Source organism: Podarcis gaigeae (genome assembly GCF_964106915.1).
Source record: "Podarcis gaigeae genome assembly, chromosome: 18".
NCBI lineage: Eukaryota > Metazoa > Chordata > Lepidosauria > Squamata > Lacertidae > Podarcis > Podarcis gaigeae.
In genome coordinates, this window is record NC_139696.1 from 4,080,925 (window position 1) to 4,107,610 (window position 26,686).

At 49.8% G+C, this 26,686-nt stretch overlaps 1 protein-coding gene and 1 long non-coding RNA gene across 3 annotated transcripts in view; one reads left to right on the plus strand and one right to left on the minus strand.

The window, feature by feature from the left end:
* STK11 (serine/threonine kinase 11) overlaps positions 1-15,576 on the minus strand; it is a 60,575-nt gene extending 44,999 nt beyond the window's left edge. For both annotated transcript variants that reach the window (XM_083720568.1, XM_083720569.1), the window contains exon 1: positions 13,868-15,576. In XM_083720568.1, coding sequence (XP_083576694.1) covers positions 13,868-14,151 — 284 coding nt within the window. In that variant the 5' untranslated portion in view covers positions 14,152-15,576. The remainder of the gene's footprint in view (positions 1-13,867) is intronic.
* LOC310835884 lies at positions 15,385-16,543 on the plus strand. The gene is made up of 2 exons (XR_014559763.1): positions 15,385-15,528; positions 15,572-16,543. It is a non-coding gene; the product is annotated as an uncharacterized lncRNA (long non-coding RNA).
* The last annotated feature ends 10,143 nt before the right edge of the window (positions 16,544-26,686 follow it).

Genomic DNA, 26,686 nt, shown 5'->3' on the forward strand with positions numbered 1-26,686 from the left:
TGACGTGCTTTCAAACTGCAAGGATGGCAGGAGCAGGGACCGAACAATGGGAGCTCACCCCGTCGTGGGGATTCGAACCGCCGACCTTCTGATCAGCAAGTCCTAGGCTCTGTAGTTTAGACCACAGCGCCACCCGCGTCCTATGTACTACGCTGCATCACTTAAAAAACAAAATCCTTGCGGGCCAGTTAAGGGCACCTATCCAGCAAATCTGTCGTTGTTCTTAAACCCAATCCATCCTCATTATCCGACTAAAACCAATATGGTAGGCCGTGCAAATGAGCCCACAGAAATTTCCACACCCCCGGGAGAATTTCCATACCCGTATATTATCTCATTACTGATAACCATCCTGCAAAATCACAGAACTGTATAGTTCGAAGGGACCACAAGCCTCATATAGTTCAGCCTCCTGCAAGGCAGGAAACCTCTGCCCCATGTGGGGTTCGAACCCACAACCTTGAAATTAAGAGTCTTGTGCTCTACCGGACTGAGCCAGTGGCATAGCGTGGGTTGTCAGCACCCGGGGCAAGGCAAGTAATTTGTGCCCCCTAACCCGTGGATTTGCGGCCCCCTAACCCGTGAATTTGCGCCCCCTAACCCTAACCCCCCGATGTTGCGCCCGGTCCCCCCTGCACCCCCCACGCTACGCCACTGGACTGAGCTATCCCAGGAATGATGGGGGTGGGTGGGAACCCTATCCAGACTGCAAATGTTTCCTTAACAGCTGCCTGGGGGAGAACTTGTTCGCCATGGGAGAGCCATTAAGGCTGGGCCACTGGAAAAACACACACACACACACACACACACACACACAGTGAAGTCATACGTCCACATTCCCAAGAGCTCCCTGAGAAGAAGGACTGACTGTTAAACCACTCTGGAAATTGTAGCTCCGTGAGGTGGATAGGGGTCTGCTAAAAACGCTCAGCATCTTTAACAAACCGCAGCTCCCAAGATTGTTTAAAGCGACCATACACTGTTTTAAATGCACAGGGTAAAAGGGGGCCTAGGATAGAAACAGAATACCATATGGCAATGACCCCCAAAACAGGAATTTTGCACTGCTGTGCTTTATGCTTTGGAACGTAACGGCTATTTGCACACAGCTTAAGACATTAATATATATATATATATTAAGCCCTTTAGAAAAATGCTCAAATGTAAACAAACAAGCCACTCTCTCTCTCCGAATACTCTGGGACACCCAAGGAAGCTGGACAGACAAAGGTACACCGTATTTTTCGGTCTATAAGACGCACCAGACCACAAGACGCACCTAGTTTTTGAAGGAGGAAAACAAGAGGGGGGGGGAATTATGAATCTCAGGAGCCAGAACAACAAGAGGGATCGCTGCGCAGTGAAAGCAGCGATCCCTCTTGCTGATCTGGCTTCTGGGATAGCTGCGCAGCCTGCATTCGCTCCATAAGACGCGCACACATTTCCCCTTACTTTTTAGGAGGGAAAAAGTGTGTCTTATAGAGCAAAAAATACGGTAACTCCTCCCTCACGGAGCACATGGTCAAATGATGACATTCCCATGAGAGGCAGTGAGGGCCAATGACTCTGAAGGCTTTAAATGGAGATGGGGCCAATTCGAAGGAGGAAGCTGCTGTGAATTGCGCAGGAAGAGTGTGCTTTTGCGCTCTGGTCCTGCTTGTGAGGTTGCACAGGCTACTGTGAGAACAGGATGCTAGATTAGATGCTAGCTCCACCCCCCTGGCCTGATCCTGCAGCCGGACCATAGCTGTCAACTTTCAGATTTGAAAATAAGGGATCAGAAGCCTCACCTGTCCCAGGGACAGTCTATGGGATATCCAACAATCCGGGATAGCAGCGGGAAATGGCGCTGGAATAAGGGAATTTCCCGCAAAAAAAGGGAATCCTAGAGTTGGCAGAGACCACAAGGGCCATCGAGTCCAACCCCCTGCCAAGCAGGAAAGACCATCAGAGCACTCCTGACATATGGTTGTCAAGCCTCTGCTTAAAGACCTCCAAAGAAGGAGACTCCACCACACTCCTGGGCAGCAAATTCCACTGTCAAACAGCTCTTACTGTCAGGAAGTTCTTCCTAATGTTTAGGTGGAATCTTCTTTCTTGTAGTTTGGATCCATTGCTCCGTGTCCGCTTCTCTGGAGCAGCAGAAAACAACCTTTCTCCCTCCTCTATGTGACATCCTTTTATATATTTGAACATGGCTATCATATCACCCCTTAACCTCCTCTTCTCCAGGCTAAACATGCCCAGCTCCCTTAGCCGTTCCTCATAAGGCATCGTTTCCAGGCCTTTGACCATTTTGGTTCCCCTCCTCTGGACACGTTCCAGTTTGTCAGTGTCCTTCTTGAACTGTGGTGCCCAGAACTGGACACAGTACTCCAGGTGAGGACTGACCAGAGCAGAATACAATGGCACTATTACTTCCCTTGATCTAGATGCTATACTCCTATTGATGCAGCCCAGAATTGCATTGGCTTTTTTAGCTGCCGCGTCACACTGTTGGCTCATGTCAAGTTTGTGGTCAACCAAGATTCCTAGATCCTTTTCACATGTATGGCTCTCAACCATAGTGTCAGGAAAGACTGACAGCTATGAGCCAGACTCTTTCAATGTTCTTAATTGCTAACATCCAATACCTAGATGAAGGTCTACCGGGCTTGTGTGTTGAGCACGCTGCTTTATGGAAGTGAGTCATGGGCAACTTACACCCACCAGGAGAGATGCCTCAAGGCCTTCCGCATCTGCTGTGTCAGGTAGATTTGGGGTATCTTATGGTGACAGCAGTCACAAAATTAAAAGACGCCTGCTTATAGGGAGAAAAGCGATGACAAACCTAGACAGCATCTTAAAAAGCACAGACACCACCTTGCCAAAAAAGGTCCATATTGTTAAAGCTATGGTCTTCCCAGTAGTGATGTATGGAAGTGAGAGCTGGACCATAAAGAAGGCTGGTCGCCAAAGAATGGATGCTTTTGAGTTCTGGTGCTGGAGGAGACTCTTGAGAGTCCCATGGACTGCAAGAAGATCAAACCTCTCCATTCTGAAGGAAATCAGCCCTGGGTGCTCACTGGAAGGACAGATCCTGAAGCTGAGGCTCCAAGACTTTGGCCACCTCAGGAGAAGAGAAGACTCCCTGGAAAAGACCCTGATGTTGGGAAAGATGGAGGGTGCAAGGAGAAGGGGACGACAGAGGACGAGATGGTTGGATAGTGTTCGCGAAGCTACCAGCATGAGTTTGACCAAACTGCGGGAGGCAGTGGAAGACAGGAGTGCCTGGCGTGCTCTGGTCCAGGGGGTCACCAAGAGGCGGACACGACCAAGCAACAACAACATGTCAGGACAGAATTCCACACAAAGATGTGTTCTCCTGAGCCCACATCCCCCATACGTTCCCACTCCTGTCTCAGTGACGTCACGTCCACAGAATGGAAGATGGCAGGATCCCCCAAGGACATGCTCTATGCTATGGGGAGCTGACTTCCGGCCCCAGGCCCACTGGCAGACGTCTGCAAAAGTGGCATGAAGGCTGGCAATGCCAATCTTGCCGTGGGGGAACCCCTTGCAGAAGACCACAGTGCCTGGAGATAGGAGTCTGTTTGTACATCCACAGCGGTGGCCAGAGGAGGAATGACCCCCGGGAAGAGCGGAGAGAGAAGAAACGCCCTTGTGCAGCTGCAGCAGAACAACCGGGTGCCTTTGTCTGCCCCGGCTGCAACAAAACATTCCTATCCGGCATCAGTTTCTAAAGCCACAGGAGGCGTTGCAACCTTCCAACAGCTTGGCGAACTCCTCCATTGTCTCCCGAGGCAGACGGATGCCAACTACCGTATTTTTCGCTCTATAGGACACACTTTTCCCCCTCCAAAAATGAAGGGGGGAAGTGTGTGCGTCCTATGGAGCAAATGCAGGCTTTCGAAGAAGCCTGGAGAGCCAGAGGGGTCAGTACGCACCGACCCCTCTCGCTCTCCAGGCTTCAGGAACTACCTGCAAGCCTGTGGAGCCCGGCGGGAACTCCCGCCGGGCTCCGAAGGCTTGCGGATAGCAGCCTGCAGCCCGAAGCTGTTCTAGCTTTGGGATGGCTGTGCAAAGCCTCTGCAGGGCGGCGGGGTGAAGGCACCCCGCCACCCTGCGGAGGCTTGAAAGGCTGTCCCCAAAGCCAAAACAGCGAGACGGGGCGCTGCACAGCCCTCCGTCTCGCTGTTCTAGCTTCTGGATGGCTGCGCAAAGCCTCTGTGGTCCCCAAAGCTGCGCTCCAAAGGCTTCAGGGATCTTTGAGGTTGGCGGTGGGGGAAAGCAGCTCTTCCCCCCACCGCCAGCACCACAAGCTTGGGGGGCAATGGCAAGGCTGCACACAGCCTTTGCGCTGTTCCCCGACCTGCTCTTGAACGCACCTTGTTTTTGAGGGGGAGAACAAGAAAAAATTTTTTTTTCCTGTTCTTCCCCCTCCTATGGTCTGGTGCGTCCTATAGAGCGAAAAATACAGTACTTCCAGCTGGTCTTGGCCAGCGAGCAGGGGAAAGAGAAGGGGAACAGAAAGAACGAAAGCCTGCCCTACGCTGAGCTGCAAAGCCCGACCTCAGAGGAACTAGGCGCACCAGAGCTAAAAAGGAACTGAAAGGCAGTGGATGTCCAGGAAGAGCTCCTCGCGACGGAGCAAAGGCCACAGCTGTTGCTTACAGCGCCGCAAGATGGGCCGCAACAGATGCAGGGGCCTAAACTTAGCCAGGGACTCTCATCAGTTCTTCCACCTTCACTGGAACTCTGCATTCTGCTTACAGGGGTAGAAGGCACGCTGCCCTCCAGGTCATCTCAAACTCCAACTCCCATCAGCCCCGGGAGCCAGCTGGGTCAAAGGTCAGGGGTGATGGGAGTTTTCGTTCAACAAGCTTCGGAAGGCACAGCCACCCCGGCTGCCCGCAGCTTAACCCCTGTCAGTGACTTGCTTGTCTGCACTTTCCTAAAGCTTTTTTGTTTTCATTTCTTTGCGTTGAGAAGCTTTTCCAGTTAGATGGCAAGCACTCCCATTTCAGGTGTTGGAATCGCGGAGTTGCAGAGTCAGAAACAGACCAAATGTGTCCTCTAGTCCAATCCCCTGCAAAGTTCATGCTGTGTCACTTTTAAACTCACATTCACCCGGTGCTATACCAGCTGCACTGGCTCCCGGTGGAGTATAGGATCAGGTTTAAGGTGCTGGTTTTAACCTTCAAAGCCCTATACGGCCTAGGACACTCGTACCTACGGGACCGCCTCTCCTGGTATGTCCCACAGAGGAACTTCAAACAAAAACATCTTGAAGGTCCCAGGCCACAGAGAGGTTAGGCTGGCCTCAACCAGAGCCAGGGCTTTTTCGGCCGTGGCCCCGATCTGGTGGAACACTCTGTCACAAGAGACCAGGGCCCTGCGGGACTTGACATCTTTCCGCAGGTCCTGCAACACGGAGCTGTTCCACCAGGCCTTTGGCCAGGGAACAGCCTGACTCCCTCCTTTGGCAATCCTCACAGAACTTCTAGCCCAATGGTTGCCATTAATTTGATTGGAATTAATTTTATAATGAAATGATTTTAGAATGTTTTATTGTTGTTAGCCGCTCTGAGCCCGGCTTTGGCTGGGGAGGGTGGGATATAAATAAAATTTATTATTTATTATTATTATACCCGGTTCTCCTTGCACTGCCTGCAACTTTATTTCTGCTGTTTTTAAGGATGTGCCTGCAAATCTCCCTGGGACGATATACGTGGAAGGTGAGGTCACAAATTAATACATAACAAGCGGCAGAGTCTTAAACGGAGGCACTGACTTCACGGGCAAAGGCCCGGAGGTAATTGTTGGGGTAGCTGCCTGCCAGGCTTAGTCATGTAAGCCCTGGCAAGGGAGCAGGCAGAATCACAAAATCACAGCGTTGCAGAGTTGGAAGGGACCCTAAGGGTCATCTAGTCAAACCCCCTGCAATGCAGGGATCTTTTGCCTGATGTGGGGCTTGAACCCACGACCCTGAAATTAACGAGTCTCACGCTCCACTGACTGAGCAAGGCAAAAAAAGAGAAGAGTTATGGAGGAGGGTACTTGCAAAGCACACAGCTCAGGAATAACACAACACACGCAAACAAAGCGGGGACTTTAACCTTGCAGGCGTTTCCACTCTCTGTTGTGAAACTTAACACACGCAATTTATACAAGGTGAGTCTTTTAAAAGAGGCCCCCTGGAACATGTGTACTCTGTATCCACGGGGGCTCTTTTAAAGGACTCACCCTGTATTTCTAGGCCTTATAGCTTTGCCAAAGCTAGCTGTGGGCTCTAGAATTATCCAGAAGGGGATAAATGACGCTGGACGGTTATGTCCAGTCAAAGGTGACTATGGGGCTGCAGTGCTCATCTCGCCTTCAGGCCGAGGGAGCTGGCGTTTGTCCGCAGACAGCTTTCCGGGTCATGTTGCCAGCAGGACTAAAGCGCTTCTGGCGAACCAGAGCAGCGCACAGAAATGCCATTTACCTTCCTGCCGCAGCAGTACCTATTTATCTACTTGCACTGGCGTGCTTTCGAACTGCTAGGTTGGCAGGAGCTGGGACAGAGCAATGGGAGCTCACCAGTGTTGGACAGATTCGAACCGCCAACCTTCCAATCGGCAAGCCCAGGAGGCTTAGTGGCTTAGGCCACAGCACCACTCGCGTCCCTAGAAAGGGATAATGGAAACTTTCATTGTCAACAGCTAGGGTGAAGCTCTTCTGTATTTAAGCTGGCATATCCAGAACGCTGGAGGCAGCGGGGAGGGGGTGCAGGATCCACCAAAGGAGAACTATGCACAGTAATCTGACATCAGAAATGGCACATTATCCAGAAACCAGAACACGAACATTTCAGTCCACCAGGTCACTCTGTTCCTGATCTTATCTGAAGGCATCAGCCTGAGAACAAGAGAACTTTGGCATAAGGGTGCTGAATCAAAACCTCTATTTTCCCCCATTTATGTCAGAAAAAAGACAATGGCTTTCTACCTTGCTATGAAGGTTAATTTACTTAGCTTTTGCTGTTGCAAAAGGCCGTTTTGCCTCTATTTATGCTCTAACTGAACTGCCACAGAGTTTTGCATTCCACTGCCAGCTAACTCCAACATTTACACTAGTGTTAGAAACGCAGGTATATAAGCTATTCTCTGCATGCTCCTTGAATAGAGATGAAGTTTGCTTCAATTTTTTTTCTACTAGCCTAATGTCTATCACTTAAAATTATGGTTGCCTTTTTATGTAGAAAGGCGATTTACCAGTAAATCATCAGTGAACGTCTCGAGCCTAACTACTCTGACCTTGGTGACTTTCCCACACTATCATCGGTTGCATTTTTGTTCTAAAAATATGAAGAGCACATAGCAGAAAGTGGTGTAAATAATGGTGTCAGTTCTGTCAAGCAATGAACATTTATTACAAAACTTTATGCAGAACGCTTTGGTTTAAGAATGGACTTCCGAAACAGATTAACTTCGTAAACCAAGGTACCACTATACATACCACCCTATTACTAGGGTCGCTGTATTTCAAAAAGTGAAAATCTGTACACAATTCGTTTTGCCCAAATTTGTCCAGCTTCTTCTTTTGCAAAATCTCAAAAGAAATTGAAGCTATGACCGGGAGATTAGACGTATGGCAACCCTATCCCCTGCATGTCTCAGGGCAGGATAAAATCAGAATATAAAACCACATAAAGATGTGTGAACACCTGCAATTCATCCTTAATGCTTTTGGCCTCCGTTTCATACGAAGGAGAGAGATTCCTGGAAATAAACTTGCCTGGGAGGGAGATACAGTGGTACCTCGGGTTAAGTACTTAATTCGTTCTGGAGGTCCGTACTTAACCTGAAACTGTTCTTAACCAGAAGCACCACTTTAGCTAATGGGGCCTCCTGCTGCCGCCGCACCACCGAAACACAATTTCTGTTCTTATCCTGAAGCAAAGTTCTTAACCTGAGGTAATATTTCTGGGTTAGCGGAGTCTGTAACCTGAAGCGTATGTAACCCGAGGTACCACTGTACATCCCCGAGGATGTGAGGAAGTGGCAGCCGGTCTCTCCTTCCTTCTGATTAAACTGCATTTGCACAGAGAGACATTCTGAGTAAATAGCACTTGCAAAGAGAGGCGAGAGAGAAGAGGAACCGAGAGGGGCTGCGATGGAGGACCACAGCACGCTTGGAGTTCGATTCACATCAGCGCAGAGGGGCTGACATGATGAGAGCTTCGGCCGAAACACCAGGAAGGCCCCAGGTCGGCACAGAACCGCCTTCTCAGCCTCCTGCACAGATGGAACCTCAAAGGGCGATGCGGATAAGCTGTTTTTTGGGGGTAGTTTCGATTCTTCCTCTCTCTCTCTCTCCGGCAGATCTCGTTTTTCCAGAAGCGGAAAGAAAACCTGGTTCTGAAGGCCTGTCCGAAGAAGCAATAATAGAGCGAAGCTGATTCACTGGCGGCAGCGCTCACAGCCCCCCCCCCACATGAGTCAGGCAATGGACAAGGGAGGCGAACGTCTCCATCCAGGCATTTATCCAAGATTGCCTAAAGAGGCAGAAAAACCCCACAGGGCTGATGCCGGAACAAGCTGTGTGGATGCTGGCTTTTAAAGAGGGAACCAGCTTGTTTTGGGAGTCAGGGGTTGGCACTGTGACAGTATTTTCAGATACCAATACCTGGGTTGTTTTTTGGGGGTGGGCTATTGATAAGGTTAAACCACAGAGCCTAGGACTTGCCAATCAGAAGGTCGGCGGTTCGAATCCCCGCCATGACGGGGTGAGCTTCCGTTGCTCGGTCCCTGCTCCTGCCAACCTAGCAGTTCGAAAGCACGTCAAGTGCAAGTAGATAAATAGGTACCACTCCGGCAGGAAGGTAAACGGCATTTCCATGCACTGCTCTGGTTCACCAGGAGCGGCTTAGTCCTGCTGGCCAGATGACCCGGAAGCTATACGCCAGCTCCCTCGGCCAGTAAAGCAAGATGAGCGCTGCAACCCCAGAGTCGGTCACGACTGGACCTAATGGTCAGGGGTCCCTTTACCTTTACTGATAAGGTGGACCCTCACATTTAAAAGGCCTGGGAGAACTGCAGGGGCACATGGAGGAAGGAAAATGAAAGCAGGCAGGTGAGGATGAACCAGCCTGGAGGGGGGGGGGTATACTAGCTGGATTAGACTCCTCCAGTAATATTTGACTGCAGAACTGACACAGAAATGCAGGGAACTGTCTTATCTTATACCGAGTCAGACCAGTTGCTCCGTCTAGTTCAGTGCTGTCTACACCAGGGTTTTCTAAACTTGCGTCTCTACCCGCTTTTGTACTACAACTCCCATCATCCCTAGCTAGCAGGGCCAGTGGTCGTGGATGATGGGAATTGTAGTCCAAAAGGTCATTAAAAAGTACACGGTTTACCAACCCCCTCCGTTAATTCCTATGACAACCCAGTAAGGTAAGGTAAGAGGCTGTGACTGGCTCTAAGGTCACACCGTGAGATTCCTGACGGAGTGGGGATTTGAACCCTGATCTCCCAGGTCCTGGTCCAACAATCTAACCGCTACACCCCAATGGCTTCCTAGAGTCATTCTGCCATAGGGCAGCTCTATAAATCAAACAAATACAGTGGTACCTCCGGTTACAGACGGGATCCGTTCCAGAGCTCTGGTCGGATCCCGAGGTTTCTGCAACCGGAGGCGCCTGTTCAGCACATGTTTCTGCGCATGCGCGAGTGGCGAAACCCAGAAAAATACGGTACTTCCGGGTTTGTTGCTTTCCCAACCCGAAGTTTTTACTACAGTGGTACCTTGGGTTAAGTACTTAATTCGTTCCGGAGGTCTGTACTTAACCTGAAACTGTTATTAACCTGAAGCGTATTTAACCTGAAGCATATGTAACCTGAAGCGTATGTAACCTGAGGTACCACTGTATATGGGAAAAGGAAAAAAAATGTCACTTTCAGAAGTATCCGAAATGTTTCCCTTGAAGCTTGCATTTCTTTTAGTGTGGATTTTTTAATGTAATCTTTTAACATGTTTGCGATGTTTTTCTTTAAAATATAAAGTGTTCTTGAAATGAATAATAAAAAATAGATTCCACAGCAAAAAAGAAAAGGAAGGTGCCCAGACATTCCACTGTGGTGACCATAACCTAGGTTTAAGGTGCCAATTGGGCAATTACCATATTTTTCGCTCTATAAGATGCACCAGACCACAAGACGCACCTAGTTTTTGGAGGAGGAAAACAAGAAGAAAAATATTCTGAAGCTCAGAAGCCAGAACAGCAAGAGGGATCGCTGCGCAGTGAAAGCAGTAATCCCTCTTGCTGTTCTGGCTTCTGGGATAGCTGCGCAGCCTGCATTCGCTCCATAAGACGCACACACATTTCCCCTTACTTTTTAGGAGGGAAAAAGTGAGTTATAGAGCAAAAAATACGGCAATCTTTTAACATGTTTGTGATGCTTTTCTTTAAAATATAAAGCGTTATTGAATTGAATAATAAAAAATAGATTCCACGGCAAAAAAGAAAAGGAAGGTGCCCAGACATTCCACTGTGGCGACTGTAACCCAGGTTTAAGGTGCCATTTGGCAATTAGCTTACACACCTGAGTTTCTAACATTGCTAGCAACGTCAGAAGGGCCACAGGCGCCTGAGGAAACATGGGTTGCCTCTACTGGCTGCAAAGTGAATGGCCCAGGCAAGCCTCAACAGCACTGCGCTGTTTTCCTAGGCTGGCCAGGACATGGCAGGGCTTGTTTGCCAGCAGGTCCCAGGGCAGGTTACAACAATTTAAAGACCAGTGTGAAACACAGGGAGAACAGGCTGCAGGTACAAGGATAGGGTACATCCTGGAAAAGGACACCTGAGGTGTCAAAGGCCAGGGTAAAGAGGTGCCCCATCAGTCTTTGCTGAAAGCAGTTCAGTGAAGGAGGCAGCTCAGTGGGGAAGGAGTTCCACACCTCAGCCTGCACAACTGAGGTTATCCTGGTTGCATTTCCTGGATTCGGAGGACAGGGGCCTGTCAGGGCTAGTCTAGAGTCCCAGGCAAGCCAATCCCTAAACCTAGAGCTGCAGCAGCTGCTCGCTTAGCTCAGATGTAAGTTGTTGGGAGGGACGCGGGGTGGCGCTGTGGGTTAAACCACAGAGCCTAGGACTTGCCGATCAGAAGGTCGGCGGTTCGAATCCCCGCGATGATGGGGTGAGCTCCCGTTGCTCGGTCCCTGCTCCTGCCAACCTAGCAGTTTGAAAGCACGTCAACGTGCAAGTAGATAAATAGGTACCACTCCAGCGGGAAGGTAAACGGCGTTTCTGTGCGCTGCTCTGCTTCGCCAGAAGCGGCTTAGTCCTGCTGGCCACATGACGGCTGTACGCCGGCTCCCTTGGCCAGTAAAGCGAGATGAGTGCAGCAACCCCAGAGTCAGTCACGACTGGACCTAATGGTCAGGGGTCCCTTTACCTAAGTTGTTGGGAGCTAAGGACCTGGGCAAAGGAAGGAAACCACAGCCAGCAAAGCAGGAGGAGATGCTGCTGGAGTTTACACCTGCACAGCCAATCTAGAGGGTTCATGCTGCCTGGCCAATTACAGAAGCAGATACTGTACAAAGGGAAGAGGCACTCTTTGGCCCTCCAGAAGCTGCTGGAATACAACTCCCATCATGTTCAACCACTGACTGGGAGTTGTAGTCGCAGAATCATCTGGAGGGCACCCAAGTTAATCACCCTTGTTCTTGAGGATACTGGCCCAATACTACTGGGGAGAAACTGCTGCCCAGGAGACCACTTTGAACAACCCACGAGCACGACAATATCCAACCACGCAAGATGCCTCCAGAGGATGCGGTCGCATTTTCTATAGCTTGCGAGCCAGTGGGTTTGTTGAGCTCCAATCTATATTCCAGCTCTCTTTTATTTTTGCCATTTCTGGTTATTCCCTGGAAGGCGATTCGCTCAAGTGCACCCCACCACTGAAATGCGCCGGAAAGTGAAGCTGGGAAGACACTGGCAGGGAGATGCCCTTCCTTGCAACATCACAGAGCAAAACATCCCTGGCCCAGACAAGGCACAAAAAGAAACCTAGAAAGACTCACAAGGGGAGAGGGTGCAGGAGAAGGGCCCACCTGTTTCTGCCCAGGCTGTCGCCCAAAGCACCTTCTGACAGCCCTGAGAGGGAATCTCGAACTGCTCCTCCTGCCTGAGGAAACAACTCTGACAGACAAGGGGCACCAATCACCACCCAGCAAGAAGTACACATCTGAACATGGAAGTTGAGCCAGCCAGTGGCAGACCATAATATTTGCAAACTGCCCCAACCTCCGACGGCTGTCCTGTGGAACCCCCATAATCAATCCTGGAGCTCCCACTTTTACGACAGAAACGCAAGCAGATGGCTGTTTTCTCTGCTTCACAACCACACATTTTTCAGACGTACAAACCATTTCCCCTTCGAAGGCCACATAACCCCAGGGGAAAGGGCAATCCGCTGTAGGTCAGAGCCAGCAGTGAGAGAGAGGGGGCTGGGCCTTATGCAGGTATGGCCAAACTTGGCCCTCCAGCTGTTTTGTGACTACAACTCCCATCATCCGTAGCTAACAGGACCGGTGGCCAGGGATGATGGGAATTGTAGTCTCAAAACAGTTGGAGGGCCATGTTTGGTCATGCCTGGCCTAATGTGTGCACCCATCCCAGCTGCTTTGGGACTACAACTCCCATCATCCGTAGCTAACAGGACTAGTGGTCAGGGATGATGGGAATTGTAGTCCCAAAACAGCTGGAGGGCCATGTTTGGTTATGCCTGGCCTAACGTGTGCACCCATCCCTTCCTGCCTTTCCGCACCCACTTCTCCCACCTGTTCGCACTTACACAGTGGGCAGCATGTATCCTCCTAGGCCAGAGGTTCCCAACACTTGCTGTAATAAGAACGTAATAGCCAGCCTGCTAGATCAGGCTAAAGGGCCTGAGACCGGCATCCTCTTCTCACATTGGCCAAGCAGACGGCCCCATGGGAAGCCCATAAGCACGACCTGAGTGCGAGAGCAACTCTCCCCACTTCTGAGTTCCAGCCATGGAAAATTCCCTCCAATGGAGAAGGCAAAACACAGCCACCGGACAAAACCCATCGACAGCATCCTCCTCCAATTTGTCTAATGCTCTTTCAAAGACATCCAAGTTGGCAGTCATCACTATGTCTTGTGGGAATGAATTCTGCAGTAAAGGTAAAAGGTAAAGGACCCATGGAAAGTCTAAGGGGACTCTGGGGTTGCGGCGCTCATCTCGCTTTCAGGCCGAGGGAGCTGGCATTTGTCAACAGACAGCTTTCCGGGTCATGTGGCCAGCAGGACTAAACCGCTTCTGGCGCAACAGGACACCGTGACGGAAACCAGAGCACACAGAAACTCCGTTTACCTTCCTGCCACAGGGGTACCTATTTATCTACTTGTGCTGGCATGCTTTCAAACTGCTAGGCTGGCAGGAGCTGGGACAGAGCAACGGGAGCTCACTCTGTTGCAGTGATTCAAACTGCCGACCTTCCGATCGGCAAGCCCAAGAGGCTCCGCGGTTAACACCACAGTGCCACCCGCGTCCCTGGCATTTCTGTGCACTCTGGTTTCTGTCACGGTGTCCCACTGCGCCAGAAGCGGTTTAGTCATGCTGGTCACATGACCTGGAAAGCTGTCTGTGGACAAACGCCAGCTCCCTTGGCCTGAAAGCGAGATGAGCGCCGCAACCCCAGTCGCCTTTGACTGGACGTAACTGTCCAGGGGTTCTTTACTTTATTCTGCAGTAACGTGCTACGAAGACACAACTATGCTCAATTTTTGTAGGTTGGGCCCACCCTCACCCCCAAACCTCCTCCCACCCCCCAAAAAACCCCCAACACTCACTTTTTAACATTGGCCTCCCCGTTGGGGATCCTCCGCAGCTTCTTCTTCTTCAGGATCTTGACTGCTCTCCTACAGAGGGTTTCGGAGTCCAGCATCTCCTTGACCTTGCCGTAGGATCCTTCCCCAAGCAGGTCCCCCATCAGGTACTTGCCTATGAGTTTTGCCCTTTTCCGGCGGGGCTGGTAGATCACTTCCGTAGAGTCTATGCGGTGGATGAAAGTATCCATGCCCACCGAGATCAGTTCGCTTTCGACAAACATGCCCAACTGCTGGGAGTCCTCCATTGCGAATCGAAATGAGCCAAGCCTGTTTGCGTTCTACGACAACGATGACAAGTGTGCGCGCGCCAAAGGTTTAAAAATCCACTTTCCTGGTGTGTCGGATGCTCCCTTTTTACTCCCAATTCTTTTGGGGTGGGGAAGGATGTTCAGCGGAGGTAAGTAGAGAATTCCCAAAAAGATTGTACAAACGTTTTAACTTACAAATGAAAAATAAAAGCCTATGAGAACTTTTCTCTCGAGCCCACAAGGGCTCTGCAGAGATCCAGCACCTCGTTCCAATACTTATAGAGCTTCTCTTAAACAATGTGGATGGGGGAAAGCAACAAAGTTGATTTACAGTCAGCTTTAACTTCTTTTTGGGGAAAAAAAAATCTCGTTTTTGCTGCTCCAAGTCTTTCACATCAGGTAATGTTCTCCTGAGGAAGTCCAAGGTATTTCCCCCCCTTCCTTGAGGACCTAAGTCATCTTCTAGAATACTTCCTGCGTTTGGAAACTGAAAGCTAGTCTCTCGGAGGGTGTTCCATCGCTAGCAAGGCATGGCAGCTCCTGTTTCCAAACGGTGAGGTGAAGAATCAAGGAGCCCAAACCCACCCTCCGGCTTTGACCACTCTCGCCACCCAGGTACGACCTCCGATGAGAGTCCTCTCAGCCGTTCGGAAGCTGGAACCAAGTCTCTTTAAAGGAATTTTCAATACTGATTTCAACTGCTTCTCTTCCGCCCTTGACAAAGGATCGAGGCCTTCCGTGTCTAGTAGGTACTACCAGGGGCATCCTTCAACCACTTGGGGTCTACCTGACACATGATGTGTCACCCCACTGCTTCAGGTATTAAGGTAGGCAGGCAGGCAGCTCAAACCCTATTCAAGTCTCCCAGAACTAAGCACCCACAAAAAAAAGAGAGAGAGAGGAGGGGATGGTGCTTGAGCAAGCTCTCCTGAGGCAAGTTTAAGCTTACACAATTCATCCAGCTTAAGCAACTGTCTTGAAAACAGAGGGGAGGCCTCTAATCATCTTACTCTTGGGGAACCCCTCTACCATCAAGCTATTCTGCAGCAACACCAGGCTTTTGAAGGCATCACTCAGAACAGATTGATCCCATTAGTGCCAGACTCCTGACCGATCTTGCTGAGAGTAAACAGACACACACACACCGTTCTGTTTATGTGGCCTTCCGATCTAAATAAGGAAATGCAATGTGATGTTCACAAGCCCACAGAGTCAAGAGAAAGTTATCCTTGGCACATGAGTTGGGAAAAGGAAAAAAAAAAAGGAATTGGGAGATTTTCCCTAGACAGGTAATTGTACCGTTCCCACAAGAGACCAAGATGCCTGTCAAACAGGTGGGGAGAATATTAACTTTGGGAAAGGGGGGGGGAGGAAGTAGACCCTTCCCTCCCAAATTCCTAATGGGACTCTTTTGAAGAGCTTCAATAATCCCCAAGTATCTTCCTCTTGACAAGATTGGCACCCACAAAATTAGGGAGTCCTTATGTGGAGTCTCCTCTCTCTACAAGAGAAGGGGTGGAAGGGAAATCTGTAGTATGGGAGATGCCTAGTCTCCCATGCATTCAACCCAGAGGGGGGAAAATGTTAAGGGACAGAAAGTACCTGGTCCCTTCTCAGCCAGAGAGAACTTAAGAGCTAAAAGAAAAACAAGTGCCAATTGGGACTGGGAGGCAGCTATAATAATTTCCCCCAAATTGTGGCAATTAACGAGGGCTACTTAAAGGGTGATAGCTCTCTGCAAAGGCAAGTGGGGTGAGGGAGAGAAAATCTGACCCTAACAGAAGGGGCAACAGAAGCGAAAAAATAACACCACCACAAGGGAAGAAAAGGTAAGGGTCTTCCCTTCTCAGAAGGGTTTCTAAATTGGGGGGAAAGGGGAGGGGAAAGAGGGAAGTCGATTAACGGAGACACCTCTGCTTAATGTAATACGCTTTGACTTAATTCCCCGTCACAATTTCTAACAGGAGGAATCACTAACAAAAAATGAGGCAAGTATCCTTTCAACTCAGGATCACTCCTCCCCAACGAAAAAGGGGGTTCAATTCCTCATGAGATTCAACTTAAAAATTAGGGTGGGGGAGAAGGATCTTTCCTCAAGAAGGGACACTGGCTGTCAACCAAGAGTTCCCTACAACTTCTTCCCCAATCTTTAAAGAATGGGGTGGAGGAAAATAAATGTCACCCCCCCCCAAAAAAAAGAAAGAAAGAAAAAGAAATAAAGGGTTGGGAATGGAGATTAACTAATGGACTTTCACTAATAAAAACTGGGGAAGAAACTTTCCTCCTTAAGAGGAAGAAGGGCCCTGAATTGCCAGAGGAGTCAACTAACAGAACTCCTATCAGTCGATTCGCCTTCCCTAAAGGACAGGCAACCGAACTCCCCCCCCCCCACAAAACCCCAACACCAAGTGTGTGCCTATATATATATAGACGCACACACTTTTCTCTGTTTAAATAAAAAATATAAATTATATAAAAATAGCTTATTCCGCCCCCCTCCCGTCCACAGACACACAGACCCTCCCCCCTCCGCCTCCCCCCCCCTGCAAGGAGAGCAACCCCCCTCTCTCTCACACACACGGCTTAAAATGAATATGGGGAGTCTGCTGTTTATGAGGGGCAGCCTTCCCCACCCCCCCAGGGAAAAAAACCACTAGGCCCAAGCCCTGCGCTCAAGTAGCAGGGGGGTGAGTCAGAGTCCTTTTGGGACCCCTCCCCCCTCGAGCCTGACGGGGGAATAGGTGGGGGGGTTGGGGGGGCTCTGCCGCTCCCCAAGGGGCGGCTATGTGGGGGGCTGGCTGGCCGGCTGCTCCCCTCCCCTGACTACGTCAAAGCCGCCTCGCCCCTCTCCTTGCCTTCCTGCCGCCGCTAACACGCCGCCGCCATTTTGTTTACCTCCCCCCTCCTCCTCCGAGCATGCGCAATCCGCGCGCTCTAGTACTGGCTAAAAAAAAAAACCCCGAAGAGGACGCCCCGCCCCACCGCGGCGTCTTCTACGCTGTCATAGGTCACTTCCCATCGTCGTCCTCGCCCGATTGGCTAAGCGGCCTCCGCCTCGCCTCGCGGGAGGTAGAGGAGACGGTCGGGGATTGGGTGGCCGGGGGCGCGGGGCGGAGGACGCGGGGTTGCCATGGGGACGCGTAAGGGGAAGCCGGCTTGGGCCCGCTGGACGCCTACGCGCGCCGGCGCCAGCCAATGGGGTTCGACCCGCCTGACGCTGCTGGACTACAACTCCCACAATCCCCGGCACGGCGTCTAGTCAGGCCGGGGCTGATGGGGGTTGTAGTTCGAGATGTCTGAGGGGAATTAAAGAGGAAGAAAAGGACACGGCTGAATAGGAGCCAAGTCCTAGGGGCCAGGGCGGCCCCCACAATAAAATAGTTGAGGGGGGCCTACGGCCCCCACGAAGTTGACGGCCATTCCCATTCAAATGACGTGTGTGGATCAATAATATGGGGCAAGGCTTACCAGGGTGTGCCCACCCCGCAATATTTTATTCAAGTTGGCACCCCTGAATGGTTGGCATCAGTCTGTCTGTTTAGGGAAGCTTTTAATGGTTGTTGGTTTTTAAAAACTTTTATTTTGCTTTAAACAGGTACATATAAATATAGACAACCAAAATTACAAAGGAAAATTCCTTAATATACAAAAAACTACAAAAAATATCGAAGTACATGGCACAGAACATAAGCAACTATGGGGAAGATAAAAGAAAAGGGGAAAAAATAGAAAAAAAGGAAGATGAGCCATCATTATTCCTATCAAAAATGTTTGATGCATTACTGTATTTTAATACTTGGTTGGAAGCTGCCCAGAGTGGCTGGGGAAGCCCAGCCAGATGGGCGGGGTATAAATAATAAATTATTATTATTATTATTATTATTATTATTATTATTATTATCAAGAGACAACGCAGGAACGCGCCATTGGGAGTGAAGTCAAACTACTTTGGACTGGCAGCGGCGAATTATTGGTCTTTCCAAATTTCAGCAGCACCTTGCGCAGCGGCAAAAATCGGTGTCCTCTCTCACTTCTTGTTCTCGTTCACTACATTATAGTTTACAAATTCTCGTTGACAAAGCTATTGCACTACCAAGTTTACTGTACACTTGTGAAACATGGGCCACTTATAAACGCCATCTCCAACTCCTCGAAAGATTCCATCAACGGTGTCTCCAAAATATTTTACACATCACTTGGGAAGAAAGGCGAACTGATGCCAGCGTACTGCAAAAAGCAAAGATCACCAGCGTTGAAGCAATGATTCTTCAACATCAACTTTGCTGGACTGGTCATGTTGTGCGGATGCCCAATTATCGTCTTCCAAAGCAACTATATTCATAACTTAAAAATGGAAAGCGTAATGCTGGTGGTCAACAAAAGAGGTTCAAAGACTCTCTCTCAAGGGAAATCTTTAAAAATGTAGTATAAACACCGGAGGAGTCAAAAGAAACTTGATCGGACTCCTGCTACCTTAGCAGCTGAGACCTTGGTGCTTGCGGACGGACAGAGGTCAGCTCAGGTTGTGGCCAGTTCCACCATCAGACAAACTGGCATGCCTGTCATTTAAGGGAGCAAATTTATTTTCCATATCTTTATTTTCTAACTCCTTCCTTTTTGCCTGTAATTGTGCTTAACTTATTTTATCTTTATCATTAATATATTGATTTCCCAGTGTCCCCATTTCTTCCTCTAACTTTTTCATCTCCTCTTGTTGTTTTCCCCACAATTTACTGGATTCCCTAATCCTAATTCCCCTCACCACTGCTTTCATTGTATCCCATATTATTGGCTGAGTACTTTGCCCCTTCTCATGAAACTCCCATATGTCTAATAATTCTTTCCCTATCTTATTTACTGTTTGACTGTTGCTGAAGATCCTTGTATCTAACTATCATCTTCTGGCTTCCTTATAATCTTTCTTTACTTTTAATACCATATTAACCAATGTGTTGTTGGTTACCTTTATTATTCCAGGAGGGAAACTTCTTAGGGCTTGGAAGAGCTGTTTGAAAAACTCACAGGCACCATGTCAAAGCGGGAGTCGGAAGCAACAGTTCACCAGCCACCAAATGAACTCTTTATTCAAAGAAACCGAACAGCTCAGGCCTAGTGAGCGCAGCGTTCCGGTAAAGGTAAAGCCATATCCTCCAACATTTTTCTAATGAAAATAGGGACGTCCCATTCCATAACGATAATTTTACTATTTATACCCCACGCATCTTACTGGGTTGCCCCAGCCACTCTGGGCAGCTTCCAACATACTGTATATATAATCGTAATTCACCATCAGACCACATAGCATGTCCATGGCTATAGCCTGCACCCAAAAAAATCACACATCCATTGTTTCGTGGGGCCGCAAAGGCACAAAAATGTGATTACAAAGCACGGATCCACATGGATCCTCAGGATTTTTGCAACGGGCTACCCAAACTCACCGTCAAATCACATATCATGTCTGTGGCCACAGCATGAACCACAAAAATCATACATCCACTGTTTCTTTCAGAATATTGTTTTTCTTGTTTTCCTCCTCTAAAAACTAGGTGCGTCTTATGGAGCAAAAAATACGGTACTAAAACATTAAACATTGAAAAAACAAAACTTCCCTATAGGGCAGAGGTTTTCAGCCTTTTTGAGTCCATTGCTCCCTTGACCAACTACATTCTTTCTATGGCTCCCCTGTGGGGCTGAGGAGCCCAGTTATGCTACCCCTTGCCTGCAGAGCTGGCAGCCCCTCACTCCTTTTTGAACATGCTCCCTTGTGGAGTGTCTCCTCAGCCTCCTCCCCTCTTGGGGGTCCTCTGGTCAGTTGTAGGTATTGCCCTTGGTCTCTGAGCTGCCCCCCTGCCCTAAAAAGAGGTGCTTCTTCACACTGCCCCACAGGCGCCTGGGAGGCACCCCCTGGCCAGCTCCAGAGGCACCATTCGCCTGTGGTACCTAGGGCTGCTGCAACAAACAGCTGTGCAAGCCTTTGGGAGGCAGAGATGCAAGAGGGCATCAGAGGGAGGGAAGGAAAGAGGGACAGAGGCCAGTGTTGCCCACGGCACCTCTGGTCGTCATTCAGGGCACCCCAGGGTGCCACGGCACACAGGTTGAAAACCACTGCTATACGGGAGTGCCTTCAGATGGCTCAGGGGTTGGGTAACTCCATACCCTCCCAGCACTTCTCTAATGAAAATGGGATAAGTGGGACATTCTGGGATCAAATTAGAAACCGGGGGCGGCTTCTCTAAATCAGGGACGTCCCTGGAAAATAGGGACACTTGGATGGTCGTAAATCTCCCCACTGCTGAAGAGGTCAATGTGACTTCCTTTCCGAGGGAATCCTGCCCTGGCACCAGGCTGGACGGTTCTGCAAGCAGATCCCCTGTTTGTGCATTGTAGGAGGCTTCACACCGGCTAAATTTAGTGCCTTTCCTACAGATCAGCAAAGCCAGGCTTTGAGCGAGAGACAGAGAAGGGTTGGGTTATGCCTGGAACCTAAGAGAAAGCTGCTAGCAAGTCTGTTCAGGGCGGTGGGTGGGGAATCTCAGGCCTTGGGGCCCCAAATGCAGACTTCCAAGTCGACCTGACCTTCCAGATTCTTGCTGTAACACAGACCACACCCCTTAGCTGAAGCCACACCCCTCTGTCCAGGCCACACCCCTCACCAGCCCTGCTTTGCACATTCCTCGAGTGTTTTTGCCTGACCAAACCGTGTCCCGGCATACCTCTGATAACGCCTCTAGCCTGTTAGGATGGCAGATGGAGTAGGGTGATGTTGTAAGAAAAATACGGTTGATATGTGGAGATACAAAAGCCATCTTCTAATCTCTAAAGCAGAGCATTCCAAACTTTGGTGCACTTTATAGATGTGCATCATTTCGTGACGCCGTAATTCACTTTTTCTGGGACGCGGGTGGCGCTGTGGGTTAAACCACAGGGCCTAGGGCTTGCCGATCAGAAGGTCGGTGGTTCAAATCCCTGCGACGGGGTGAGCTCCCATTGCTCTGTCGCAGCTCCTGCCAACCTAGCAGTTCGAAAGCACGTCAGAGTGCAAGTAGATAAATAGGTACCGCTCCTGAGGGAAGGTAAACGGCATTTCCGTGCGCTGCTCTGGTCAGGGGTCCCTTTACCTTTATCTTTAATTCAGTTTTACCGGCAAACCTTTCCAGCCCTGGGAGGAACGCAGGGAGAGTTTGTGTGACTGCGGCTACAAACTGCAGCTGACACACTAACGTGTTGTATGTTTATGTTGTGAACGGCCCTGCAATCCTCCAATGAAAGGCGGTATAAAAATTTAAATAATAATAACAACTCTGCATGCAAAGCAGAAGCTCTCACCCATGGGTTGCCGTCTTTATCACCACCACCATCATCCCTGTGGACTGACCCAGTTCCCTTTGGCAAATTGCAGAACCCTAGAGTAGGAAGAGGGACACGGGTAGCACTATGGGTTAAACCACAGAGCCTAGTACTTGCCGATCAGAAGGTCGGCGGTTCGAATCCCCGCAATGACGGGGTGAGCTCCCGTTGCTTGGTCCCTGCTCCTGCCAACCTAGCAGTTCGAAAGCACGTCAAAGTGCAAATAGATAAATAGGTACCGCTCTGGCGGGAAGGTAAACGGCGTGTCTGTGCGCTGCTCTGGTTCGCCAGAAGCGGCTTAGTCCTGCTGGCCACATGACCCGGAAGCTGTACGCCGGCTCCCTCGGCCAATAAAGCGAGATGAGCGCCGCAACCCCAGAGTCGGCCACGACTGGACCTAATGGTCAGGGGTCCCTTTACCTTTAGACTTGGAAAAGACCCCTAGTTGAACCCTTTGCAGTGCAGGAATCCTTTCCCCTCCAAAGTAGCCCACAACCCTCAGTTTAAGAGTCTCACGCTGTACCAACTAAGCTACCCTGCAGGCAACTGTTCCCTGCACCATCCCTGGAAAGAGGAACGGTTCCTCACCTTTCCTGCACATTTCTGGGTCGTTCCACTAGGAAGCAGCAGAGGCATGCAGAAGTGGCGCTGCTGATGTAAATGACATATCTCAGCGTTTAGGAGAGGCAAAGGCGAGGGAGAAAGTGGCTGCCTTTAGAAAGACCTTTGTCCCATCTCCCTGACGTTTCCTCAGCAGCTAACTTTCCCCAGAAAGAGCCTGTCAGATGAGGCCAATAGTGGCCTACCGAGCCCAGGATCCTGTTCTCACAACAGCTGTCCGATGCAACAGGACCTGAGCACCCCTCTGGCCGTTTCGAGCAATTGATACCTCCCCATTATTACTATTCTATCCTCACAATGGTGCTGGAGGAGACTCTTGAGAGTCCCATGGACTGCAAGAAGATCAAACCTCTCCATTCGGAAGGAAAACAGCCCTGAGTGCTCACTGGAAGGACAGATCCTGAAGCTGAGGCTCCAAGACTTTGGCCACCTCATGAGAAGAGAAGACTCCCTGGAAAATACCCTGATGTTGGGAAAGATGGAGGGCGCAAGGAGAAGGGGACGGCAGAGGACAAGATGGTGGGACAGTGTTCTCAAAGCGACCAGCATGAGTTTGACCAAACTGCGGGAGGCAGTGGAAGACAGGAGGGCCTGGCGTGGTCTGGTCCAGGGGGTCACGAAGAGGCGGACACGACTTAGCGACTAAACAACAACAACAACAACATCATCCTCACAACAACCTTGCAGGGCAGCTCAGCCTGAGGAAGACCGGTCCCTCAGTGAGCTTCTCTCATGGCTGAGGATCCCAACCTTGCTCTGTCCCAAGCCGGCGCCTGTTTGCCACTATATGCACAGCACCGCTAACTCTCCCTTTAAGATCGCTGCTTGCGAGTGGTGCAACGACCCATTTTATTTATTTTTTTGCAGCGAATGTTGGCCTCCAGTTTGAGAATCCTGGAAAGGGCCCACCCAGCTACTGGGAAGCTCTTCCTTGCAGGGGAAGCCGGTTCCCAGAAGGGTGTGTGTGTGGGAGGCTGGATCGATTGAGCTGGGCCTGCATCGCAGGAGAAACCTGAGCGCTCAAGAGAGTCGGTGCCTCTGCTAAGGCTGCTCCTGGGTTGGTTTGCATCTGCTGCAGCCGGCCAAATCCCCCCTTCCTCCTCCCGAGAGCCAGTCTGTCTGTCTCTCGCAAGAGGACGCCGTGTCCCGCAGAAAACCCTTGACAGACAGCTGCCCTGGCAGAACTGAAGGCCGGCAAGCTCTGAAGTGGCTTCCCCAGGTAGATTTTGGAGAAACACCACAGCGGAGAACACTTTGAGAGAAGCAGTGACGTTCTTATCACCAGGAGTGCCAGCTTGGCCCTGCGGCTGTGGGTGCAACGCAGCTGTTGTAAACAAAAAATGCCCTTTTCCCTTATGGGGTGTCCAAGAGCCCATATAGAGTCCTTACATAGGTTCCCTATTGGTAGGAGAAAATAACAGAGGCCAACCAGAGAATATTGAGAAGCAAAGCAGCTAGTAAGCCTGATCTTTATTAAACTGTTGGAAAAGGGTCCCCCCCTCCCCCCACGCAGGAGGGAGGAGGAACCCAGAACAATGCTGTGTAAGCCCTTATATAGACTTTTGAAATTGCCTCCCCTGTAGCTCAAGGTAAGGTAAAGGGACCCCTGACCATTAGGTCCAGTCGTGGCTGACTCTGGGGTTGCGGCGTCCATCTTGCTTTACTGGCCAAGGGAGCCGGCGTACAGCTTCTTGGTCATGTGGCCAGCAGGACTAAGCCGATTCTGGCGAACCAGAGCAGCGCACGGAAACGCTGTTTACCTTCCCGCCGGAGCGGTACCTATTTATCTACTTGCACTTTGACGTGCTTTCGAACTGCTAGGTTGGCAGGGGCAGGGACCGAGCAACGGGAGCTCACCCCGTCATGGCGGGGATTCAAACCGCCGACCTTCTGATCGGCAAGCCCTGGGCTCTGTGGTTTAACCCACAGCGCCACCCGCGTCCCATGATATAGCTCTACTTTTAAAAAATGGTTCTGGGACCCTACAGTTCTGTGGGGCACAGATGTATTTATTTCTGATTAACTCTGCAAAAGCAGAGGGGAATGCAGTACAGGGCTCTTGTATTATTTTGTTGCAGGGGAATAATTTGGGATTAATTAATAACGAGTAGAGATTGGGTTTGTCTGGATACAGCTATGACCACTGAGAAGCTTACCCAACTTCTGAGAAAAAGGGTATTGTTGTAAACAAAAATCTGCCCTTTTTCCCTTATGGGGTGTCCAAGAGCCCATATAGAGTCCTTACATAGGTTCCCTATTGGTAGGAGAAAATAACAGAGGCCGACCAGAGAATATTGAGAAGCAAAGCAGCTAGTAAGCCTGATCTTTATTGGTCTGTTGCAACAGGGTGCTCCCCTCACACGCAGGAAAGGAGGAGGAACCCAGAACAATGGCGCGCAAGGCCTTATAAAGGCTTTTGAAATTGCCACCCTGTAGATCAAGACCACCCCCAGAAACATCATACCTACATCACAGAAGGGGTGTAACCTAAGACCACCCCTCCGATACATCACACCTACATCACAGAAAAGGCAGTCTAAAACAGAAATCTTAATGTTTTTCTCCTGTCCTTGTTTATCTCCTGTCGGGCAGGTTGCTTGATTGGATTGCCTGGGAGCCTGGCCAGTCTTTTGTAATGATAAATACTTAGTTCCTGGGCCAGGTCACAGGCTCACACCCTATTCATATCTTAAATGTGCCCTTAAGACAGGATTTGTGAGGAAAGAGACAATGGGGAAGTTTCCCACTTTGACCTTGCAGAGAAAACATTTGCTCAGTTTAGGAATCAAAATGGTTCCAGGTTGGTCTTCCTGTGCTGATCTATGTATGTGCTTGGTTGGTACACTTGTGAACATTACCATATATCTAAGTCTTCAAAATTCCTATTGCACAGCATGCATGGCCCTGGCACCGAAATTTGTGGGTGCCCAGGCCTCAGGGAGTTGCAGACCCTCCAAGTGCCCCTATTTTCCAGGGATGTCCCTGACTTAGAGAAGCCCTCTCAGATTCCGAATTGATCCCTGTCCTCGGAAACCCAGCTTGCAGTTTCTGCTGTTTATGGAGGGAGAAAGAAGGACAGCAACCTGCTGGTTCAGATAATGCAGGGAATTTCCAAAGGCGTAGGGAGAAGGGAAACAGAACAAAAAAAATCAGGGAAGTGGCTTCTCGTATGCCAAGCCTTCATTTCCACGACCTTAGGTCCAGTCTAGCCAAACAGTGAACTGTGGAACAGACTGGCTTTTACGTTGCTTATGAGTATTCCAGAGTATTCCCCTCCCTTGCTTATGAATATTTCAGACCCCTTGCCCTTAAACGTTCAGCTCCCATTAAAACCAGACAAGAAAGTTTCTAGTGCCCTTTACTTCTGGAGATGTAAGGACAGACCCTCCAAGTGTCCCTCTTTTCCAGGGACAAATTCTGGATTTACAGAAGCCGTCCTGGTTTCTGTTTTGATCCTAGAATGCCCCGCTTTTCCTTAGGATGCCCCACTTTTCATCAGAGAAATGTTGGAGGGGCTGGAGTTATGTGACCCTGCTCCCCCCAAGGAGCCAAGGAGATAAGTAACTATGTAACTTTAGAAGACATCTGAAGGCAGCCCACTATAGGGAAGTTAAAAAAAAAAGTTAATGATTTATTATGTTGGAATAATAATAATTATCATGGAATAAAAGGTAAAGGGACCCCTGACCGTTAGGTCCAGTGGCAGACGACTCTGGGGTTGCGGCGCTCATCTCGCTTTACTGGCCAAGGGAGCCGGCATACAGCTTCCGGGTCATGTGGCCAGCAGGACTAAGCGGCTTCTGGCGAACCAGAGCAGCGCATGGAAACGCCGTTTACCTTCCCGCTGGAAGGTACTTGCAATTTGTGCTTTCGAACTGCTAGGTTGGCAGGAGCAGGGAGTCAGCAACGGGAGCTCACCCCATTGCAGAGATTCTAACTGCCAACCTTCTGATCAGCAAGTCCTAGGCTCTGTGGTTTAGACCACAGCGCCACCCGCGTCCCTATTATGGAATAGGGCGTCCCTATTTTCATTGGAAAAATGTTGGAGCATATGTAAGGAGAAGCGTGCCGGTAGGATCCTGGCCCACACTCTACTTGGCCCCCAACTCTCAAATGAGGGCAACAGCCTCAGAGAACCACAGACAAAAGTCCCATGCCATTATAGAATCACAGAATTGGAGAGTTGGAAGGGATCACGAGGGGCATCTTGTCAAGCTCCCTGCAATGCAGGAATATTTTAGCCAACGTTTACAAAAGAGGGGATTCTAAATACAATGGTACCTCGGGTTACATACGCTTCAGGTTACAGACTCTGCTAACCCAGAAATAGTGCTTCAGGTTAAGAACTTTGCTTCAGGATGAGAACAGAAATCGTGCTCCGGCGGCACAGTGGCAGCAGGAGGCCCCATTAGCTAAAGTGGTGCTTCAGGTTAAGAACAGTTTCAGGTTAAGTACGGACCTCCGGAACGAATTAAGTACTTAACCCGAGGTACCACTGTATTCAAATAAAATAAAATAATGTCAACAATAATAAAAGACTACTGTCTCCTTTTGTAGCATC